At 48.1% G+C, this 18,162-nt stretch overlaps 1 protein-coding gene across 2 annotated transcripts in view; it reads right to left on the reverse strand.

Moving 5' to 3' along the window:
• The window catches only part of zmat4 (zinc finger matrin-type 4), a 152,030-nt gene extending 134,285 nt beyond the window's left edge, over positions 1-17,745 (reverse strand). Inside the window, exon 1 of one of the 2 annotated variants that reach the window (XM_033013783.1) lies at positions 17,459-17,745. In XM_033013783.1, the coding sequence (XP_032869674.1) occupies positions 17,459-17,545 (87 nt within the window). In that variant the 5' untranslated portion in view covers positions 17,546-17,745. The remainder of the gene's footprint in view (positions 1-17,458) is intronic. The other variant, XM_033013782.1, reaches the window with a different exon arrangement.
• Positions 17,746-18,162: the final 417 nt, after the last annotated feature.

Consider the following 18,162-nt stretch of genomic DNA (forward strand, 5'->3'; position numbering starts at 1 on the left):
CAGCATCGCTGGATAACATGAACAGGTGATGGTTGGGTTTGAGAAAGCTCACTTATCCATGTTCACAGTATCACTGAAGAAGTGTCTCGACCCGAAACATCACCTATCTATGTTCTCCAGTGATGCTGCCTGACCCGCTGAGCTACTCCAGCACTTTCATATGGAGCATTGGAATGGGCCCTGGTTTAGTTACAGCAGTGTTAGGAGGGTAGCCAACTGTCCCGTATTAGCCGGGACATCCCGTATATTGGGCTAAATGGGTTTGACCCGTACGGGACCACCCTTATCCCGTATTTGACCACTACTACTCGGGTCGAGGGGACTGTCGGGTCAGAGCGCCGCATCCGGTCCCGCCTCACCCGTCCCGACGTAGTGCAGCCCATGGAGTGCAGCAGCAGCAGCAGCGCCTCGCCCGTGGCCCCATCGGTCGACGGCCCGGCCAGCTGTCCGACCTTCGGACCTTCGCTTACCGCCGACACCACCACCACCCCTCCTTCTCATGGCCGATCATCGGATCATGAGTTGGATGGGGTGCCGCGACGTCGCGCCCGGGCCAAAACTCCTCAGTTGGCCCGCCGGCTGGGCTTTGTGTGCAGTCCAGCACCCAGGCCCACTCATCACTCACCCAGCCACGGCCGAGTCGGTCAACGAAATGCCGTTGGGAATTTGTCCTGTATTTTGACCTTTTGTCCCTTCTGTGGCAGTGAGAAATTTGGCGACCCTAAGTGTGGAGCTTTAATGAGTTTGTGTGGGAAGGAACTGCAGATGCTGGTTTAAATCAAAGATGCAAGTACCATTTGGACTATCAAAATGGTAACAAAATGGAGTAACTCAGTGGGTCAGACAGCATCTCTGGAGAAAAGGAATAGGTGACGTTTCAGTGCAAGACCCTTCTGCAGAAGTAGGCCTGAAGAAGGGTCTCGACCCGAAACATCACCTATACCTTTTCTCCAGAGATGCTTTCTGACCCGCTGAGTTACTCCAGCTTTTTGCGTCGAGTTCTGGTCAGTTTAACAGGAGCATAGGGAACAGAATCCCATTGAGTTTATAAGGAACTTAGCAACAGACCCTGATGAGCTTATGAGGAGTACTGTGCCCTGGTAAGCTTGAAGCGAGTGAGAGGAACATCGAACGTTAAACAATGGAGATTTGCTAGCAATTAGAGGTGAAGGGGAAAAGACTTAATAGGAATCTGAGGGGTAACTTTTTCACACAAATGGCTGTGGGTGTATGGAAGGAGTTGCCAGAGGAGGTAGTGGAGGCTGGGACTATCCCAACGTTTAAGAAACAGTTAGTCAGGTACATGGATAGGATAAGTTTGGAGTGATATGGACCAAGCGCAGGCAGGTGGGACTAGTGTAGCAGGGAGATGTTGGCCGGTGTGAGCAAGTTGGGCCGAAGGGCCTGTTTCCACACTGTATCGCTCTATGACTCTAGACAGCGGACTATCATAGTTCATTGCATCCAGCTTGTCCCAACTCATTTACATCTTTCTCCTTGCTGGTGAACATAGTGATTACATAAAAGTAATTTACAAGGCAAGTACGGTTTTTAATTCGAAGTTGGTCTCTCGAACACCAAAGTGCCTGTTCAACACTAATTAACCTGCAAACGCTTCACGCAAGTGTGTGGGGGTGACATGCAGAATAGCAGCTATTTAGGATTGGCAGTGTTGTGGGGCAGAGCCGTCCACAAATCACATTTATCTTTCTTTGAACACCGAGGGTCATCAGAAGCAGCCGACCTTCGGAGTGAATCCCTTCTGATGTCCTGCACATTTAATTTAGTTTAGTTTAGAGATACAGCGTGGAAACAGGCCCTTCGGCCCATCATGTCCGCACCGACCAACATGTCCCGGCTACACTAGTCCCACCTGCCTGCGCTTGAATGAATGAACGAATAGGTTTATTGATCAAATATTCACATACAAGGAATTTGCCTTGGTGCTCCACCCGCAAGTGACAACGTCACACACTGACTGTTAGGAATGACACATAAAACATTAAACATTAATAATAAAACATGTGAATTATATTAAATACCAGATCAAAGGGAGGCTACAGATTTTTGGCTGTTGAGTAGAGCAACTACTCGTGGAAAAAAGCTGTTTTTATGTCTGGCTGTGGCAGCTTTGGCAGTCCGGAGTCGCCTTCCAGAGGGAAGTGATTCAAAGAGTTTGTGGTCAGGGTGAGAGGGGTCAGAGATTACCTTACCCGCTCGCTTCCTGGCCCTTGCAGTGTACAGTTCATCAATGGAGGGAAGGTTGCAGCCAATAAACTTCTCTGCTGATCGGACGATTCGCTGCAGCCTCCAGGTGTCGTGCTTGGTGGCTGAGCCAAACCAGACCATGATGGAGAAGGTAAGGTCAGACTCTATGATGGCTGTGTAGAATTGGACCATCATTGCCTGTGGTAGATTGTGCTTCCTCAGCTGCCACAGGAAGTACATCCTCTGTTGTGCTTTTTCGACAGTGGAGTCGATGGTGGCCCCCCATTTAAGGTCCTTGGAGATGATGGTTCCCAGGAACTTAAAAGACTCCACAGATGTGACTGTGGTGTTGTTGATGGTGAGTGGGGTGAGGGGAGGGGGAGCTCACCTAAAGTCTACTATTAATTCCACGGTCTTAAGAGCATTGAGCTTCAGGTTGTTGTGATGGCACCAGGACGCCAGCTGTGACACTTCCTGTCTGAAGGCAGATTCTTCCCCATCCTGGATCAGTTCAATCAGGGTTGTGTCGTCCGCAAACTTGAGAAGCTTGACAGAGGTGTCTGTGGAGGTGCAGTCGTTATTGTAGAGAGAGTAGAGGAGAGGGGAGAGTACGCAGCCTTGCGGTGTTCCTACGCCGAGCGTTTGCGGGTCCGAGATGTGCTTCCCCAGACTCACATGCTGCTTCCTGTCTGTCAGGAAGCTGGTGATCCACCGACAGAGGGGTTCAGTCACAGTCAACTCAGAAAATTTGGAGTGTTGTAGCTCTAGCACAATGGTGTTGAATGCAGAGCTAAAATCAACAAACAAAATCCTCGCATAGGTCCCCTGGCGGTCTAGGTGCTGGAGGATGAAGTGCAGGCCCGGGTTCACTGTGTCATCCACAGATCTATTGGCCCGATATGCAAACTGCAAAGGGTCCAGCAGGGGGTTTGTGATATTTTTCAGATTGGCCAGCTCAAGCCTTTCAAGGGTCTTCATGACTACAGAAGCCAGTGCGACAGGCCTGTAGTCATTAAGACCAGTAATCCTTGCCTTTTTTAGGTACAGGGACAATAGTCGAGACTTTGAAGCAGGCAGGGACAGTACAGGTATGCAGGGACTGGTTAAAAATGTCTGTGTAGACCGGTGCCAGTTGTTCGGCACAGAGCTTGAGGGTAGAGGGGGAAACATTGTCCGGTCCTGGAGATTTCCGGCTTTTCTGTCTTCTGAACAGCCTCTCCACCTCCTCTATTTTTATTGTTGATGATGGAGAAGTGATGTTGTGCAGCATGGAGGGGATGGGTAATTGGGTGTGAAGTGGTGATTGGAGAGGGGCGGGTGACATCCTTCCACCATGTCCGCACTGATCAGAAATCCCCACACACTAACACTACCCTACGCACACACACACACACACACACACATAAGGGACAATTTTACATTTCTACCATGCCAATTAACCTACTAACCTGTTCGTTTTTGGAGTGTGGGAGAAAACCAAAGATCTCGGAGAAACCCCATGCAGGTCACGGGGAGAAGGCACAATCTCTGGACAGACAAGCGCCCGTAGTCAGGATCGAATCTGGATCTCTGGCGCTGTTAGGCCGTGGCTCCACTGCTACGTCACCGTGTTTGCACATGTTTAAAAAATACTGCTGAAGGCACCAGGGTAAATTCTTGCTGTGATTTGGATTTTGCAGCAATGATACAAGTAAATCGAATGCTGAATGAAACCATTCCATGTTGTTCAAGAAGGAACTGCAGATGCTGGAAAATCGAAGCTACACAAAAATGCTGGAGAAACTCAGCGGGTGCAGCAGCATCTATGGAGCGAAGGAAATAGGTGACGTTTCGGGCCGAAACCCTTCTTCAGACTGATGTTTCATGTTTAGTTTAGTTTAGTTTAGAGATATAGCATGGAAACTGGCTCTTCGGCCTGTTACAACCAGGAACACACTCTAGAAAGGGGTCAAGGAAAGAGCATTCACCATCTTGGGGAACGGCTGCTAACCAGCAGCCGGCCGTTTAATTCGCTTTTTTTAAAAAGTTTTTAGTAAGTCCTGTGTTTCGTCCGTTGGAGAAATTGAATTTTTAATGTGGGAGGTAGGGGGCAATTTTACTTCTAGGTCCCTACCTGGTCGGTGAGGCAGCTTTTTCTCTGGGCTGCCCCGTCGACCCGTCCTCGTGGCCTACCAGCGGGCTTGGAGCGCCGTTTCCTGGCGGGGACTGCCCAGCACCTCGGCCTCGGTGGCGGCACAGCGCTGGAGCGCTATCGCGGAGCGGAGCGGGCGATGCCTTGCCTGGGTCGCCGCGCTGGATCGACGCGCTGGAGCTCCGGTGAGCTGTGACCGCTGAGTTCAACACCTCCGGTCTGCGGAGCGGAGCGGGCGGCGCCGACTTTAACATCGGGAGCCTGGGAGCTCCAAACCGGCGCGGCCTTGTCGGCTTCGGAAGCCGCGGTCTCCAGCTAGGAAGCGGCCATTCCAAGTGGCCCAGCCAGGAATATCGGGCCTCCGTAGAGGCAATTGCGGTGGCCTCAATAGGCCTGATTTGGGTGAAGTTGGGATTGGGGACTGGACATTGTGCCTTCCCCCACAGTGGTATCCATTGTGGGGGGATGATTTTTTTGTCTGTAAGTAATCCTGTTAGTCTTTGTCCAAGATGGCTGTCGGAAGGGAGAGTGGATGCTGGCGCGCTTTAGCTGCCGCTGCTCTCTCTTCACATTGTGTTTTAGATTTCTTGTTTTTGGACTGAATTCTGTTTTTAATTTGTGTGTCTGTGATGTCTTTATTATTTATTTTTTCTGATTATATGTTTTTTATTCCTGTTAATCTCTGTAAGGTGTCCTTGAGATTTCTGAAAGGCGCCCAAAAATAAAATTTATTATTATTATTATTATTATTCACGTCAAGGCCCTGGTTTCCACCACCACGCACAAGAAGTGACAAGACAGACACCATTGTATGCAGATGCCGAGAAGTGTGTTGAGCTCTGGCTGAACAGCTTCTAATCTTGTGTGTGTGGACTCGATAAGAAGAAGAAGATGACACCCTAGTAAGACAAAGTGCTGGAGTAACTCAGTGGGTCAGGCTGCACCTGTGGAGAACATGGATAGGTGACGTTTCGGGTCTGAAGAAGAGCCCAGATCAGAAATGTCATTCATCCGTGTTCTGCACAGATGCTGCCTGACCTGCTGAGTTACTCCAGCACTTAGGGTCTTTTTTCATGTAAACTGCGATACGATAGAACTTTATTTATCCCAGGAGGGACATTGGTCTGCCAACAGTCATAAAACACAAGATACATGAAACATGAAAGTGATGAGTGAAAAGTCCAGGATTGGGGATGTGCAAAGATTTGGGAGGGGGGAGGGGGGAGGGGAGGGGAATCAGTCTACCCCATGACAGAAGGGGGAGGAGGAGTTGTATAGTTTGATAGCCACAGGGAAGAAGGATCTCCTGTGGCGTTCTGTGCTGCATCTTAGTGGAACCAGTCTGTTGCTGAAGGTGCTCCTCAGGTTGACCAGTGTGCCATGGAGGGGGTGAGCTGTATTGTCCAAGATCCTTTGGCAAAGGGTCTCAGACCTGAAACAATAACTGATTCCCTCTCCACAGATGCTGCCTGACCTGCTGAGTGTTTCCTGCCCTCATTGTTTTAATATCAAATTTCCAGAATCTAGTCTTGGATTTAATTTTTTTAAAAACCCTGTCTTCTCTTCTACCCTTGTTCTCTGCTGCCTGGAGACAAGTTTCTCTCTTCATCTCTTCTGTTTACTTCTGACCTACTTTGGAATCTCCCGATCAATTTATTAGCATGTCCATGTTCATTTTAAGATGCTCATTAATATTGGGAAGACCTACCTGTGCCCGTTTTTCTTGGTGTAATAATTCGATGATGCAGCCTAGATTTAAGGCAACATATCTGTACACTGCGGACGGCCTGAGTGTCATCGTGCATTGTCTTTCCGGTGACTGGATCGCACGCAACAAAAGCTTTTCACTATACCTCGGTACACGTGACAACAAACTAAACTGAAACTCTGGTAAGCATTTGCCATACACCGGGCCTGATATTTTACACGTTCGTGTAGGTCCCAGCACTGAGGAACTGATGTACATTGGGTTGCCAACTGTCCCGTATTAGCCGGGACATCCCGTATATTGGGCTAAATTGGTTTGTCCCATACGGGACCACCCTTGTCCCGTATTTGACAGCTACTACTCGTGTCAAGGGGACTGTCGCTGCGTCCGGCCCCGCCTCACCCGTCCCGACGTAGTGCAGCCCATGGAGTGCAGCAGCAGCACCTCGCCTGTGGCCCCGTCGGTCGGCAGCCCGGCCAGCTGTCCGACCTTCGGACCTTCGCTTACCGCCGACACCACCACCACCCCTCCTACTCATGGCCGATCATCGGATCATGAGTTGGATGGGGCGCGCGGCCCGGACCAAATCTCCTCAGCTGGTCTTTGTGTGCAGTCCAGCACCCGGGCCAACTCATCATTCACCCAGCCTCGGCCGAGTCGGTCAACGAATTGCCTTTGGGAATTTGACCCGTATTTGGACCTTTTGTCCCTTATTTGGGAGTGAGAAAGATGGCGACCCGAGATGCATTGGAAATCAGGGATGCCCAGGAAATCAGGACAGGGATTCTGATCGTTACTTGCTCTTCTCCATGTCAAATGGAGGTAAGCTCCAGACCCTGCCCACATCCATGACCTTCCTTTCAGCCTTGCAGTGCCACAGCTTCTCCCTCCCTGACAAAGGTTTACTGCCTCTTCAGAACAGCCAGTCCACAGAGAGAAAGCCCAGATTCACCCATTGATCTCTGCAGGCAGCCGATCATCAGGGACTTGAAAGGCAGGCAGAGCCTCTCTCCTTGAGCCTCGTACAGAGAATGAAGAGAAATCCAGGTCCTTGAATGTGATTGCCCGCGCACACAAGTTTCCCCAAGGGCGGCAATGGTGGCGCAGCGGTAGAGTTGCTGCCTCACAGCGCCAGAGACCCGGGTTCGATCCAGACCACGGGTGCTGCCTGTGCGGAGTTTGTACGTTCCCCCCATGACTTGCGTGGGCTTTCTCCGGGTGCTCCAGTTTCTCCCCACACTGCAGAGACATGCAGGTTTGTTGGCTTGGTATGAGTGTATATTGTCTCTAGTGTGTGTGTGTGTGTGTGTGTGTGTGTGTGTGTGTGTGTGTTGGTGTTAGTGTGTGGGGTATCACTGGTCGGCGCGAACTCGGTGGGCCGAAGGGCCTGTTTGCTCGCTGCATCTCAAAACTAAAAATGAAACTCAACAAATCTCTGCCTTCCTCTGCCGAAGCGATTCCCGATATCCCCATACAGTTCCATTCTCACTGATATTCATACCTAATATTTTAAGGCCAGGTACTGTTTGATCTTGTGCCAAGTACTGTGTACTCATCAGTCATTGCAGCTCACAACTTGGCAACGACTTTATCATCCACTTTATCATCCACATATTGCTACAATGCATTCCTTGCCTTTATTGCCACAGGCCTTTGCTTTCTTCACCTCTAACCCAGTGGGGAGAACTGCCGAGCTCTAATGTACTAAAAGCTCTGCGGCTTTTGTGTTGCTTTCAGTACCTGCTCAATATTCCCTCGCCTCTCCTCCACCACCGACTCCCATCCCAACCCGGGAATTTCACCACCTTGATTTCTCACTGTGGTGGCGGGTAGTGCTGCTGCCTCGCAGCGCCAGAGACCTGGGTTCGATCCTGAGCTGACTGTGTGGAGTTTGCACGTTCTCCCTGTGACCGCGTGGGTTTACTCCGGGTGTTCCGGTTTCATCCCACATCCCAAAGATGTACGGAGTTGCAGTTAATTGGCCTGTATACAATGGCCCTCGTGTGTAGGGAGTGGATGAGCAAGTAGGAAGACATGGAACTAGTGTGATCAGGTGATCGATTGTCGACTCAGTGGACCAAAGAGCCTGTTTCCATGTTGTATCTCTGACTGACTCAACAATAAAAATGCTGGAGATACTCATACAGATGCAGGTAGAAGAGAGAAGCTGGAGCAATGTTTCAGGTTGAAGATGCTTTATCTGATAAAGAATCTCCGACTTGAAACATTAACTGCTTCTCTTTCTGCAGATGCTGCCTGACTTATTCTGCTTTTCCAGTGCTTTGTGGTTTTATCTCGGTGTTCCACCGTCTGCAGTTTTTTAGTTTCTCCTTTCCTGCCGTTGGGGGGGGGGGGGGGGGGGGGGGGGCGCACAGTGGTGCAGCAGTAGAGTTGCTGCCTCACAGCTCCAAAGACCCGAGTTTGATCCTGACCTCAGCCTGCTGTCTGTGTGGAGTTTGCACGTTCTCAGTGTGACCATGTGGGTTTCCTCCGGGTGCTCCGGTTTCCTTCCACACTCCAAAGACGTGCGGGCTTGCAGGTTAATTGACTTCAGTAAAAATTGAAAATTGTCGCTAGTGTATAGATAGTGCTCGTGCACTGGGTGAGGGCTGGTCGGCGTGGACTCAGTGGACTGAAGGGCCTGTTTCCACGCTGTATCTCTAAAATCTAAAGACCTGCAATTCTTCTCTACGTTGTTGCCACCTTCGAAGAGCATTCCCCCCGACGACAGCACAGCGGTCATATTGTCCACACCATCCCCCAGGGTATCGTAGCACAAATAATTCCCCCAGGGAAGTCAGCTGGGGAATGAGGAACACCAAACGCTGGTACCCGAATTTGACAACGCCCGAGCTGATCATTCAGGAGGACACGTTTGAATCCCACCATAACAAGGATCTAGCCGAGAGTGTTTAATCGTCATATGTTGCAACAACTGCACAATTAAATTCATGCTTGCAACAGCAGTAAACACAATACACAGTGATATAACAAACAAAAATCCAATAAATTAATAACCACAATATTAGCCCAAATTCCTTTGTTCAATCAGAAAGAGCCACGTGTACTGTATGTAAGAGAGTGTGTGTGTGAGAGAGAGTGTGTGTGTGTGTGTGTGTGAGATAGAGCGAGAGGTGTGTGTGAGTGTGTGTGTGTGAGAGAGAGTGTGTGGGAGAGAGTAAGAGAGAGAGAGAGAGAAAGGTGAGAGAGAGAGAGGTGTGAGAGAGAGGTGAGAGAGAGAGTTGCGAGGGAGAGAGAGTTGCGAGGGAGAGAGGGAGAGAGGGAGAGAGTCAGTTGCCTGATCGCAACCAGAAACTATCCCTGAATCTGGAGGTGTGCGTTTTCACACTTCTGTATCTTTTGCCCGATGGGAGAGGGGAGAAGAGGGAGTGGCTTGATTATGCTGCTGGCCTTGTCGAGGTTAGTTTTGGAGTCAATGGAAGGGAGGCTGGTTTAGTGTGCTGGTCTGGGCTGCATCCACAATTCTCTGCAACTTCCCAGGCCATGCTGTGATGCATCCCCATAATAAACCTAAACTAAAAGATGAACCAATTGCAGCAGAAGTCTCGCTGGTGACTTGCTGGATCTTTGCTGCCTCAGGTGGTCCCTCCACAGACTCACTGGTCAAGGGGCAAGTGGACAACCATAATGGCAATTTTAGGTTAGGTTTTAGAGATTCAGAGCGGAAGCAGGCCCTTCGGGCCACCGGGTCCACGGATGACCAGCGATCCCCGTATCCCCGTATATGAACACTTTCCTACACCCACTAGGGACAATATTCTATTTAACATTTACACCAAGCCAATTTACCAACAAACCTGTACGTCGTTGGAGTGGAAACGGATGATCTCGGAGAAAAAAAACCCACGGGGAGAACGTACAAACTCCGTACAGACAGCACCCGTAGTCGGGATCGAATCCAGGACCTCGGCGCTGCAAGGCAGCCACTCTACCGCTGCGCCACCGTGCCGCCCAAGTGCGATAATGAAACGAGAGAACGGGCTCCAGAACAGGTTAATGTTTCCCTGAAAATTGGGAAGGAAAGTAACGTGCTCATATGCGACCAACACATGGCCTAATTTCAAGGACCATGGAAAGTATGTGCTAAATATAGTAATTCAATGCAATATCGACTTACCAAAGAGAGTTGAATACAGCACTGGGCCTTACCTGTACCTCAGGTAATTACATGAATCATGCTTGCTTTAAAATTCCCCCTCCTGAACTTGATGAGGCCATTTTAATTGAAAATCTTTCCTTCTTCCCATTCAATTACATTACCTAATATATTCTCGCACTTTCCAGCCTGTGTACAGTGTAAGACCCAATACCTTGGTCCATATGATACCATAGATCAGGACCTACCCCTGATTTCAGCAACGGTCAGAAACCAGCCAGAGAACATAAAGTCATAAGGTCATAAGCGATAGGTGCAGAATTAGACCATTCAGCCCATCAAGTCCACTCCGCCATTCAATCATGGCTGATCTATCTCTCCCTCCAAACCCCATTCTCTTGCCTTCTCCCCACAACCCCTGATCCTCTAATCAAGAATCTATCAATCTTTGATTTAAAAAATATCCACTGACTTGGCCTCCACAATCTTCTGTGGCAATGAATTCCACAGATTCACCACCCTCTGCCTAAAGAAATCCCTCCTCATCTCGTTCCCAATGGAACGCCCTTTAAATATGAAGCTATGCAAGACCCCTGGTCCATGTTGTTCCCACTAGTGGAAACATCCTCTCCATGTCCACTGCAAGAATTTCATTGTCCTATCTGGGACACATGACAATAAACTCTCTTGACTTGACTCTATCCAAACCTTTCACTAGTCGGTATATTTTAATTAGGTCCCCCCTCATTCTTCTAAACGCCAGCGAGTAGAGGCCCAGTGCCGGCAAATGCTCATCGTATGTTACCCCACTCATTCCTGGGATCAGTCTTGTAAGCCTCCTCTGGACCCTCTCCATGGCCAGAGCACCCTTCCGCAGATATGGTGCCCTAAATTGCTCACGATATTCCAAATCCATCCTGACCAGCGCCTTATAGATCCTCAGCATCATCAGTTTAAAATGTGATGGGCCAACACAGGGGAGTATGGACAACTTCAGTTTGCAGGTTAGTTTATTGTCACATGTACCGAGGTACAGTGAAAAGCGTTATGATGCATGCTATCCAGTCAGCAGAAAGACAATACATGATTACAATCAAGCCATTTACAGTGTACTAGGTACATGTGACAATAATGTATCATAGAATCATTGTGGCATCTTTGGGGTCACAGTCTTAGAATAAAGGGGGGCCATTTAAGACTGAGGTGAGAAAAAACTTTTTCACCCAGAGAGTTGTGAATTTGTGGAATTCCCTGCCACAGAGGGCAGTGGAGGCCAAATCACTGGATGGATTTGAGAGAGAGTTAGATAGAGCTCTAGGGGCTAGTGGAATCAAGGGATAATGGGGAGAAGGCAGGCACGGGTTATTGATTGGGGACGATCAGCCATGATCACAATGAATGGCGGTGCTGGCTCGAAGAGCCGAATGGCCTCCTCCTGCACCTATTTTCTATGTTTCTATGCCATAGTTTAGCTGGCATAATTACTTCCCTTCTGCTTCCCTTCAACACATAATCCAAAATTTGCGCCACCTCCAACGGGATCCCACCACTAGCCACATTTTCCCCATCTCCACCACTTTCCGCCTTCCGCAGAGACCATTCCCTCCACAACTCCCTGCTCAACTCATCCCTTCCAACCCAAACCACCCCATCCCCAGGTACTTTCCCTTGCAACCGCAGAAGATGCAACACCTGTCCCTATACCTCCTCCCCCGACTCTGTCCAGGGACCCTGAAAGTCCTTTCAGGTTTGGTAGAGGTTCACTTGCACCTCCTCCAACCTCATCTACTGTACCCGTTGTTCAAAATGTGGATTCTTATACATGGGCGAGACCAAACGCAGACTGGGCGATCGCTTTGCAGAACACCTTCACTCAGCCCGCCTGAACCAACCTGATCTCCCAGTTGCTAAACACTTTAATTCTCCTTCCCATTCCTACACAGACCTTTCTGTCCTCGGTCTCCTCCATTGTCAGAGTGAGGCTAAACGCAAATTGGAGGAACAGCATTTCATATTTCGCTTGAGCAGCTTACCGCCCAGTGGTATGAATATTGATTTCTCTAACTTCAGGTAACCCCGGCATTCCCTCTCTCTCTATCCCTCCCCCACCCAAGTCGCACCAGCTTCTCGTTTTCACCCAACTAACAGCGAACAATGGCCTGTTTCCTTTATCATTGTTACATTTTTGCATATCTTTCACTCATTGTTCGTTATCTCTCCACATCATCGTCTATATCTCTCGTTTCCCTTATCACTAACCAGTCTGAAGAAGGGTCTCGACCCGAAACGTCACCCATTCCTTCTCTCCAGAGATGCTGCCTGTCCCGCTGAGTTACTCCAGCTTTTTGTGTCTATCTTCGGTTTAAACCAGCATCTGCAGTTCCTTCCTTCACATGACTTCCCTTCTACCTCTCTACCACTCTAAGATACTCCGCATTGACTAGTCTTTGATCAAGACTCAATAACACTTACCTGGCTTGCCGAGGTTTGTTTGATAATGTCCTTCTGAATTACTATGGGATGATTTGCTCGTTTATATAAGATCATCTGGTTCTCGTGCATTTGCTGTTTGTGGGAGATTGCTGTGGACAAATTGCTGGTGACTTGAGCTGCTGCCTCACAGCTCCAATGACTTGAGCTCAGTCCTCGCCTCAGTTTCGGTTTCAGTTTCATTCATTGTCACGTGTAGCGAGGTACAGTGAAAAGCTTTTGATGCGTGCTAACCAGTTAGTAGAAAGACAATACATGATTACCATCGAGCCGTAATCATGCACGGTAAGGGAATCACGTTTAGTGCAAGGAAAAGCCCAATCGAGGAGAATCGGAAGTGAAGCCAAAAGGGGCTGTCCCACTTGGGCGACCTAATTGGCGAGTTTAGGAGAGTTTGAAGAAATGTCATGTTGAAGACCTCCTTCGACTATGTAGAAGACTAGCTACAACTAACTTCGGGAAAATTTGACACCAAATAGTGGAGAGTGAAGATGACCTCCTACGATCTCCTTCGACCTCCCTTCGACTATGATGAAGACTATCTATGACTACCTTCTACTACCCTCGATTACCTACGACTAACATGCCGACCTACTATGACTAAACCAACGAGTAAAAACGGAATCGCTGTTTTCCATGGCAACTTTTTTTACTGGCGGTTATTTTTTAACATATTGAAAAAAACGCCGCGACCTAGCTGAGGCCTCTAGTACGTGGAGACCACTCTCGAGCATGAAGGAGAGTTACAAAGACCTCCTACGACCTCGTGTTGACCATGCTGCGAGTATGAGCCGAGGGCAAACTCACCAGAACTCGCGGATTAAGACGCTCAAGTGGAACAGCCCCTGTTATTTCCAGAGCTATAGTTGAATGGATTCAACTAATGTATTGGTCTTTGTCAAGTGTTTCGAGAGGGAAAAACAAAAATATCAAAAAGGAAATAATTAAGTGGAAGCTTGTAATTTGAGAGCAATGGTTTCTTGAGAGTTCTTCTCAAGCATTGAGTGCCAGAATCCTGAGTACTTCAATGACTTTTTATCCCAGTGTATTTCAGATCACACTAATCAGGCAAAACACACCGCAGTTGTGTGCCAGTACGTTCTAAATGGATAATAAGCTTTCTGTTTTAAGACGATACAAGGCACTCCAAAGCTCTGCACCGGCACGAAGTTGATAATAATTCAGACAAATGCCGACATATCATTTCAAAAACTTTGCGGGTGGTACAAGGATGAAAGGAAGAGCTCGGAAACTGAACACTCGTCAGCGTAAGTTACATCAGACTGGGCTTATTTGAAAGAAGGGTTTCGGCCCGAAACGTTGCCTATTTCCTTCGCTCCATAGATGCTGCTGCATCCGCTGAGTTTCTCTAGCATTTCTGTGTACCTTGGGCTTATTTGAGCTTGTTTGGGAAACAACATAGAACATAGGTGCAGGAGTAGGCCATTCGGCCCTTCGAGCCAGCACCGCCATTCAATATGATCCCTTCTTCTGTCGTATGTCTTTTAGACCTGCAGCTCCGTTGAGGCGAGCCAGGCCAACGTGTCATCGTCCAGGTCAATCAGACCTCGTTCACCATTCGGTGGCCGGTGTTTGGGGCAACTGGTGACTATGTGCTCCACTGTCTGTGTTGGGTCCCCACACTCGCAGGAGACGCTGTCCATGAGGCCCCACCTCTTCATTGCTACTCCATACCATTATTCAATATGATCGTGGCAGATCATTCAAAATCAGTACCCCCTTCCTGCTTTCTCCCCATATCCCTTGATTCCATTAGCCCTACGTGCTATATCTAACTCTCTCTTGAATACATCCAGTGAATTGGCCTCCACTGCCTTCTGTGGCAGAGAATTCCACAGATTCACAACTTACTGGGTGAAAACGTTTTTCCTCATCTCAGTCCTAAATGGCCTGCCCCTTATTCTTAAACTGTGTGACCCCTGGTTCTGGACTCCCCCAACATCGGGAACATTTTCCCTGCATCTAGCCTGTCCAATCCCTTAAGAATTATAAATGCTATCCATTGTACTTTGATTGTATTTAGAAAATGCAATTTTGCAATCATGCTCCTTACTGTTTTTTTTTAAAAACAGTGCTTTGTTCCCTCCTAAGGGACTACAAGTCCATTTTTACTTCTCTTAATTTTCTTCATACATTTTAAGGTTCACATTTTCTTCAATTACCATCAGATCAAAACAAACGAGCAGCTTCAGAGAGATCTTGTGAATGAGGTGTTACATAATGCAAAGTGAAGCTCTCGGTGTAGGAAGGGACTGCAGATGCTGGTTTATATTGAAGATAGACTCAAAGTGCTGGAGTAGCCCAGCTGGACAGGCAGCTTCTCTGGAGAAAAAGGATGGGTGACGTTTCGGGTTGGAACCCTTCCTCAGGAAGGTGGGGTGGGGGGGGGGGGCAGGGGAGGGGAGGGGAGAAATGATTGATTTGTATGGGTGTTAGGGGTTATGGGGAAACATAGAAAATAGGTGCAGGATTAGAACATTCGGTCTTCGAGCCTCCACCGCCATTCAATGTGATCATGACTGATCATCCAAAATCAGTACCCCGTTCCTAATTTTTCCCCCATATCCCTTGATTCCGTTAGCCCTAAGAGCTACATCTAACTCTCTCTTGAATACATCCAGTGAATTGGCCTCCACTGCCTTCTGTGGCAGGGAATTCCACAGATTCACAATTCTCTGGGGTGAAAACGTTTTTCCTCATCTCAGTCCTAAATGACCATCCCCTTATTCTTAAACTGTGTGACCCCTGGTTCTGGACTCCCCCAACATGGGGAACATTTTTCCTACATCTAGCCTGTCCAATCCCTGAGGTATTTGATATGTTTCTGTAAGATTCCCTCTCATCCTTCTAAATGAAGAAGGGAGGAGAATGGGGTTAGGAGGGAGAGATAGATCAGCCATGATTGAATGGCGGAGTAGACCTGATGGGCCGAATGGCTTAATTCTACACCTATCACTTATGATCTTATGAACAGGAGGTCGGAAAAGGACAGAAAAAAATTAGGGCCAGCAATAGATGACCAAGGAAGGATGAAGCCCACAATGGCCCATTGTTGGCTGGGGGAAGAGGTGATAACAGAGGGACACGGGAAAACATTTTCCGCCTTAGGTACTCTATACCAGCAATCTGTCGCAAGGGGGTAACTAACTAACCAGCAGCCTGGCCGAGACTGGCTGATGGATCTGGTCCACATTCACACAGCTTCTTCCACTTCAAGTGGCTGTTGTTGCAAAGTTAAATGTCTGGGATGGAACTGCAGATGCTGGTTTACACCGAATATAGAAATAAAATGCTGGGACAACTCAGCAGGACAGGCAGCATCTCCAGACAGAAGGAATGGGTCGCCGTTTCGGTTCGAGACCCTTCTTCAAGAAGTATACTTTGCATAAGCCATAGATTATAAAGGCACACTGTATCGCTTCATTTTTTCGCCCTCTACGAACAGCAAAAGCCAGTTGTGGAAGCCAGATCTGGCCAGGGGCAACAATAAACATAACTGCTTGCTTCTAAAAGGAGTTTGGCAGAATTTGATCAATTCAAACCAGCTGCTAAATATTAACTCCCATTTACCACCCTTGCTCCCTCCGTGTGGTAATAACATTAGCCAGCACGTGTTCTCGGTAACCAAGCTGGCATTATTTTTTGACCCTGCTTATTTGACCTCTATGTGTTGCAAAAACATAACACAAACACATGAAGATCAATCATCAAGTTGAACATTTGCACGTTTAAATTTCTCTGTCCGCCAAGAAGAACAACCTTCAAGATTACTGTGAACACCAAGTAATTTAATTTTGTATTTGAGAACATCATAAATGTTAAATGTGTGTGTGGCAGCGGCAGCATATGGCAGAGCAGGCTGATAGTGACCAGCAGCCTGGCCGAGACTGGCTGATGGATCTGGCTCTGTAATAGCTCAATACCCGAGCAGTTCCTTCATTCTTGTGTCAAAAATCTGTAGAGTCATTTTTGTTTGAAATCACAAGCTATGCCAGTGTGTGTGTGTGTGTGTGTGTGTGTGTGTGTGTGTGTGTGTGTGTGTGTGTGTGTGTGTGTGGAAATGTGATTCTCCACACGGGAGGCGTGTCACACCGTTCATTGTCTAACTTAGATTAGACAGCCGCTGTCTGAATGAATCGCAATCAATTAATTAATACAAAAAAAAGTATTGCAATGCACGCTAACGTTTGCACCACTAAATGCTGTCACGCGTCCCCCCCTCCCCTCAAACACTCTGTGTTAAAGCGTTAGACGATTTAAACACAGGTTAGGTCAGTGTTCAGCAGGGCAAAATAATACTCCTGTGCAGGAAGGAACTGCAGATGCTGGTTTTAACCGAGGATGGACACAAAACGCTGGAGTAACTCAGCGGGTCGGGCAGCATCTCTGGAGTGATCTTTCGGATCAAATGATGCTCCCGCTCACAGAGTAAACAACAGTACCACTCCATCTCGCACACTTACGCATCTGTGTACCTGTCCTCCCCCCCCCCCCCCCCACAGTAAACAAGCATCTGCAGTTCCTTGCTTCTTAACCTTACCAAATGCTTCCCAGCGATGTACAATGTATTAGGAGATGCGAACACCTTTGCCATTGGCAACGCCACGTTTTATAAATACAGCAAACTTGTGCCAAAAAAAATTAAAGGACAACTTTTGCTCTTTTTAAAACAAAAAGTGCACGGGTTTATCAAACAGCTTAAAAAAAAAACCTTGCAATTAATTGCACGGGAGGGTATATTAGAAAGTTGCATTGCATTTCAAAGAACGCTCTTGTACATTACCTGAAACTGCACGCTTGCTTCTCGGTAGAATCCACAAGGCTCCACACGCAAATCGTGCTGCAGTTTGAGTGAAACACTGTAAGCCATCCACAACAGAGCCTCGCAGTGAGAAAGCAGGATGCAAATTAGAAAAACACATCACCGTATCCTTTATTTTCTCCCCGTAACAATGTGATGCTCGGTGAGAGAGGGAGAGAAAATGCTACACCGAATACATTGGAAGCCCGCCTTAGCACCGCCCGCTGTTCTTTTCCAGCCTCGCTATTAGCTGCAACCCCCGAGATCGCACCACCGACTGGGCTACGATGCTGTCTCTCACCGACGTCTGCCTCCCCTTAGCAACCGAGGCTGATCTGGTCTCCGGGTAACAGGAGTAGAGGGGAGACGAGGAGGTAGACCTTCCGAGGTGGGATTCGAACCATTCCGCCCTACTTTAAACGCAAGTTCATTAAAAAAAAAAAAAAACAGATCGCTTCTCTCTCTCTTCCCATGCACCCAATTAGTGGAAATAATTTGCAATTCGCTCGCAAATTTATTTTGGACTAATGCAGGATTTTTCTGAATTGGGCTTTTCAAAGGATGTCTTTGATATCCGCTGTTATCCCTGAAGGCAAAAAAAAAACCCTTTCCCTCATACCCAGTGCAGTGGCTTTGGCAAATTGTAGCAACAAGGAACTGCAGATGCTGGTCGCTACACAAAAGGT

Source organism: Amblyraja radiata, chromosome 39 (assembly GCF_010909765.2).
Source record: "Amblyraja radiata isolate CabotCenter1 chromosome 39, sAmbRad1.1.pri, whole genome shotgun sequence".
Taxonomy (NCBI): Eukaryota; Metazoa; Chordata; class Chondrichthyes; order Rajiformes; family Rajidae; genus Amblyraja; species Amblyraja radiata.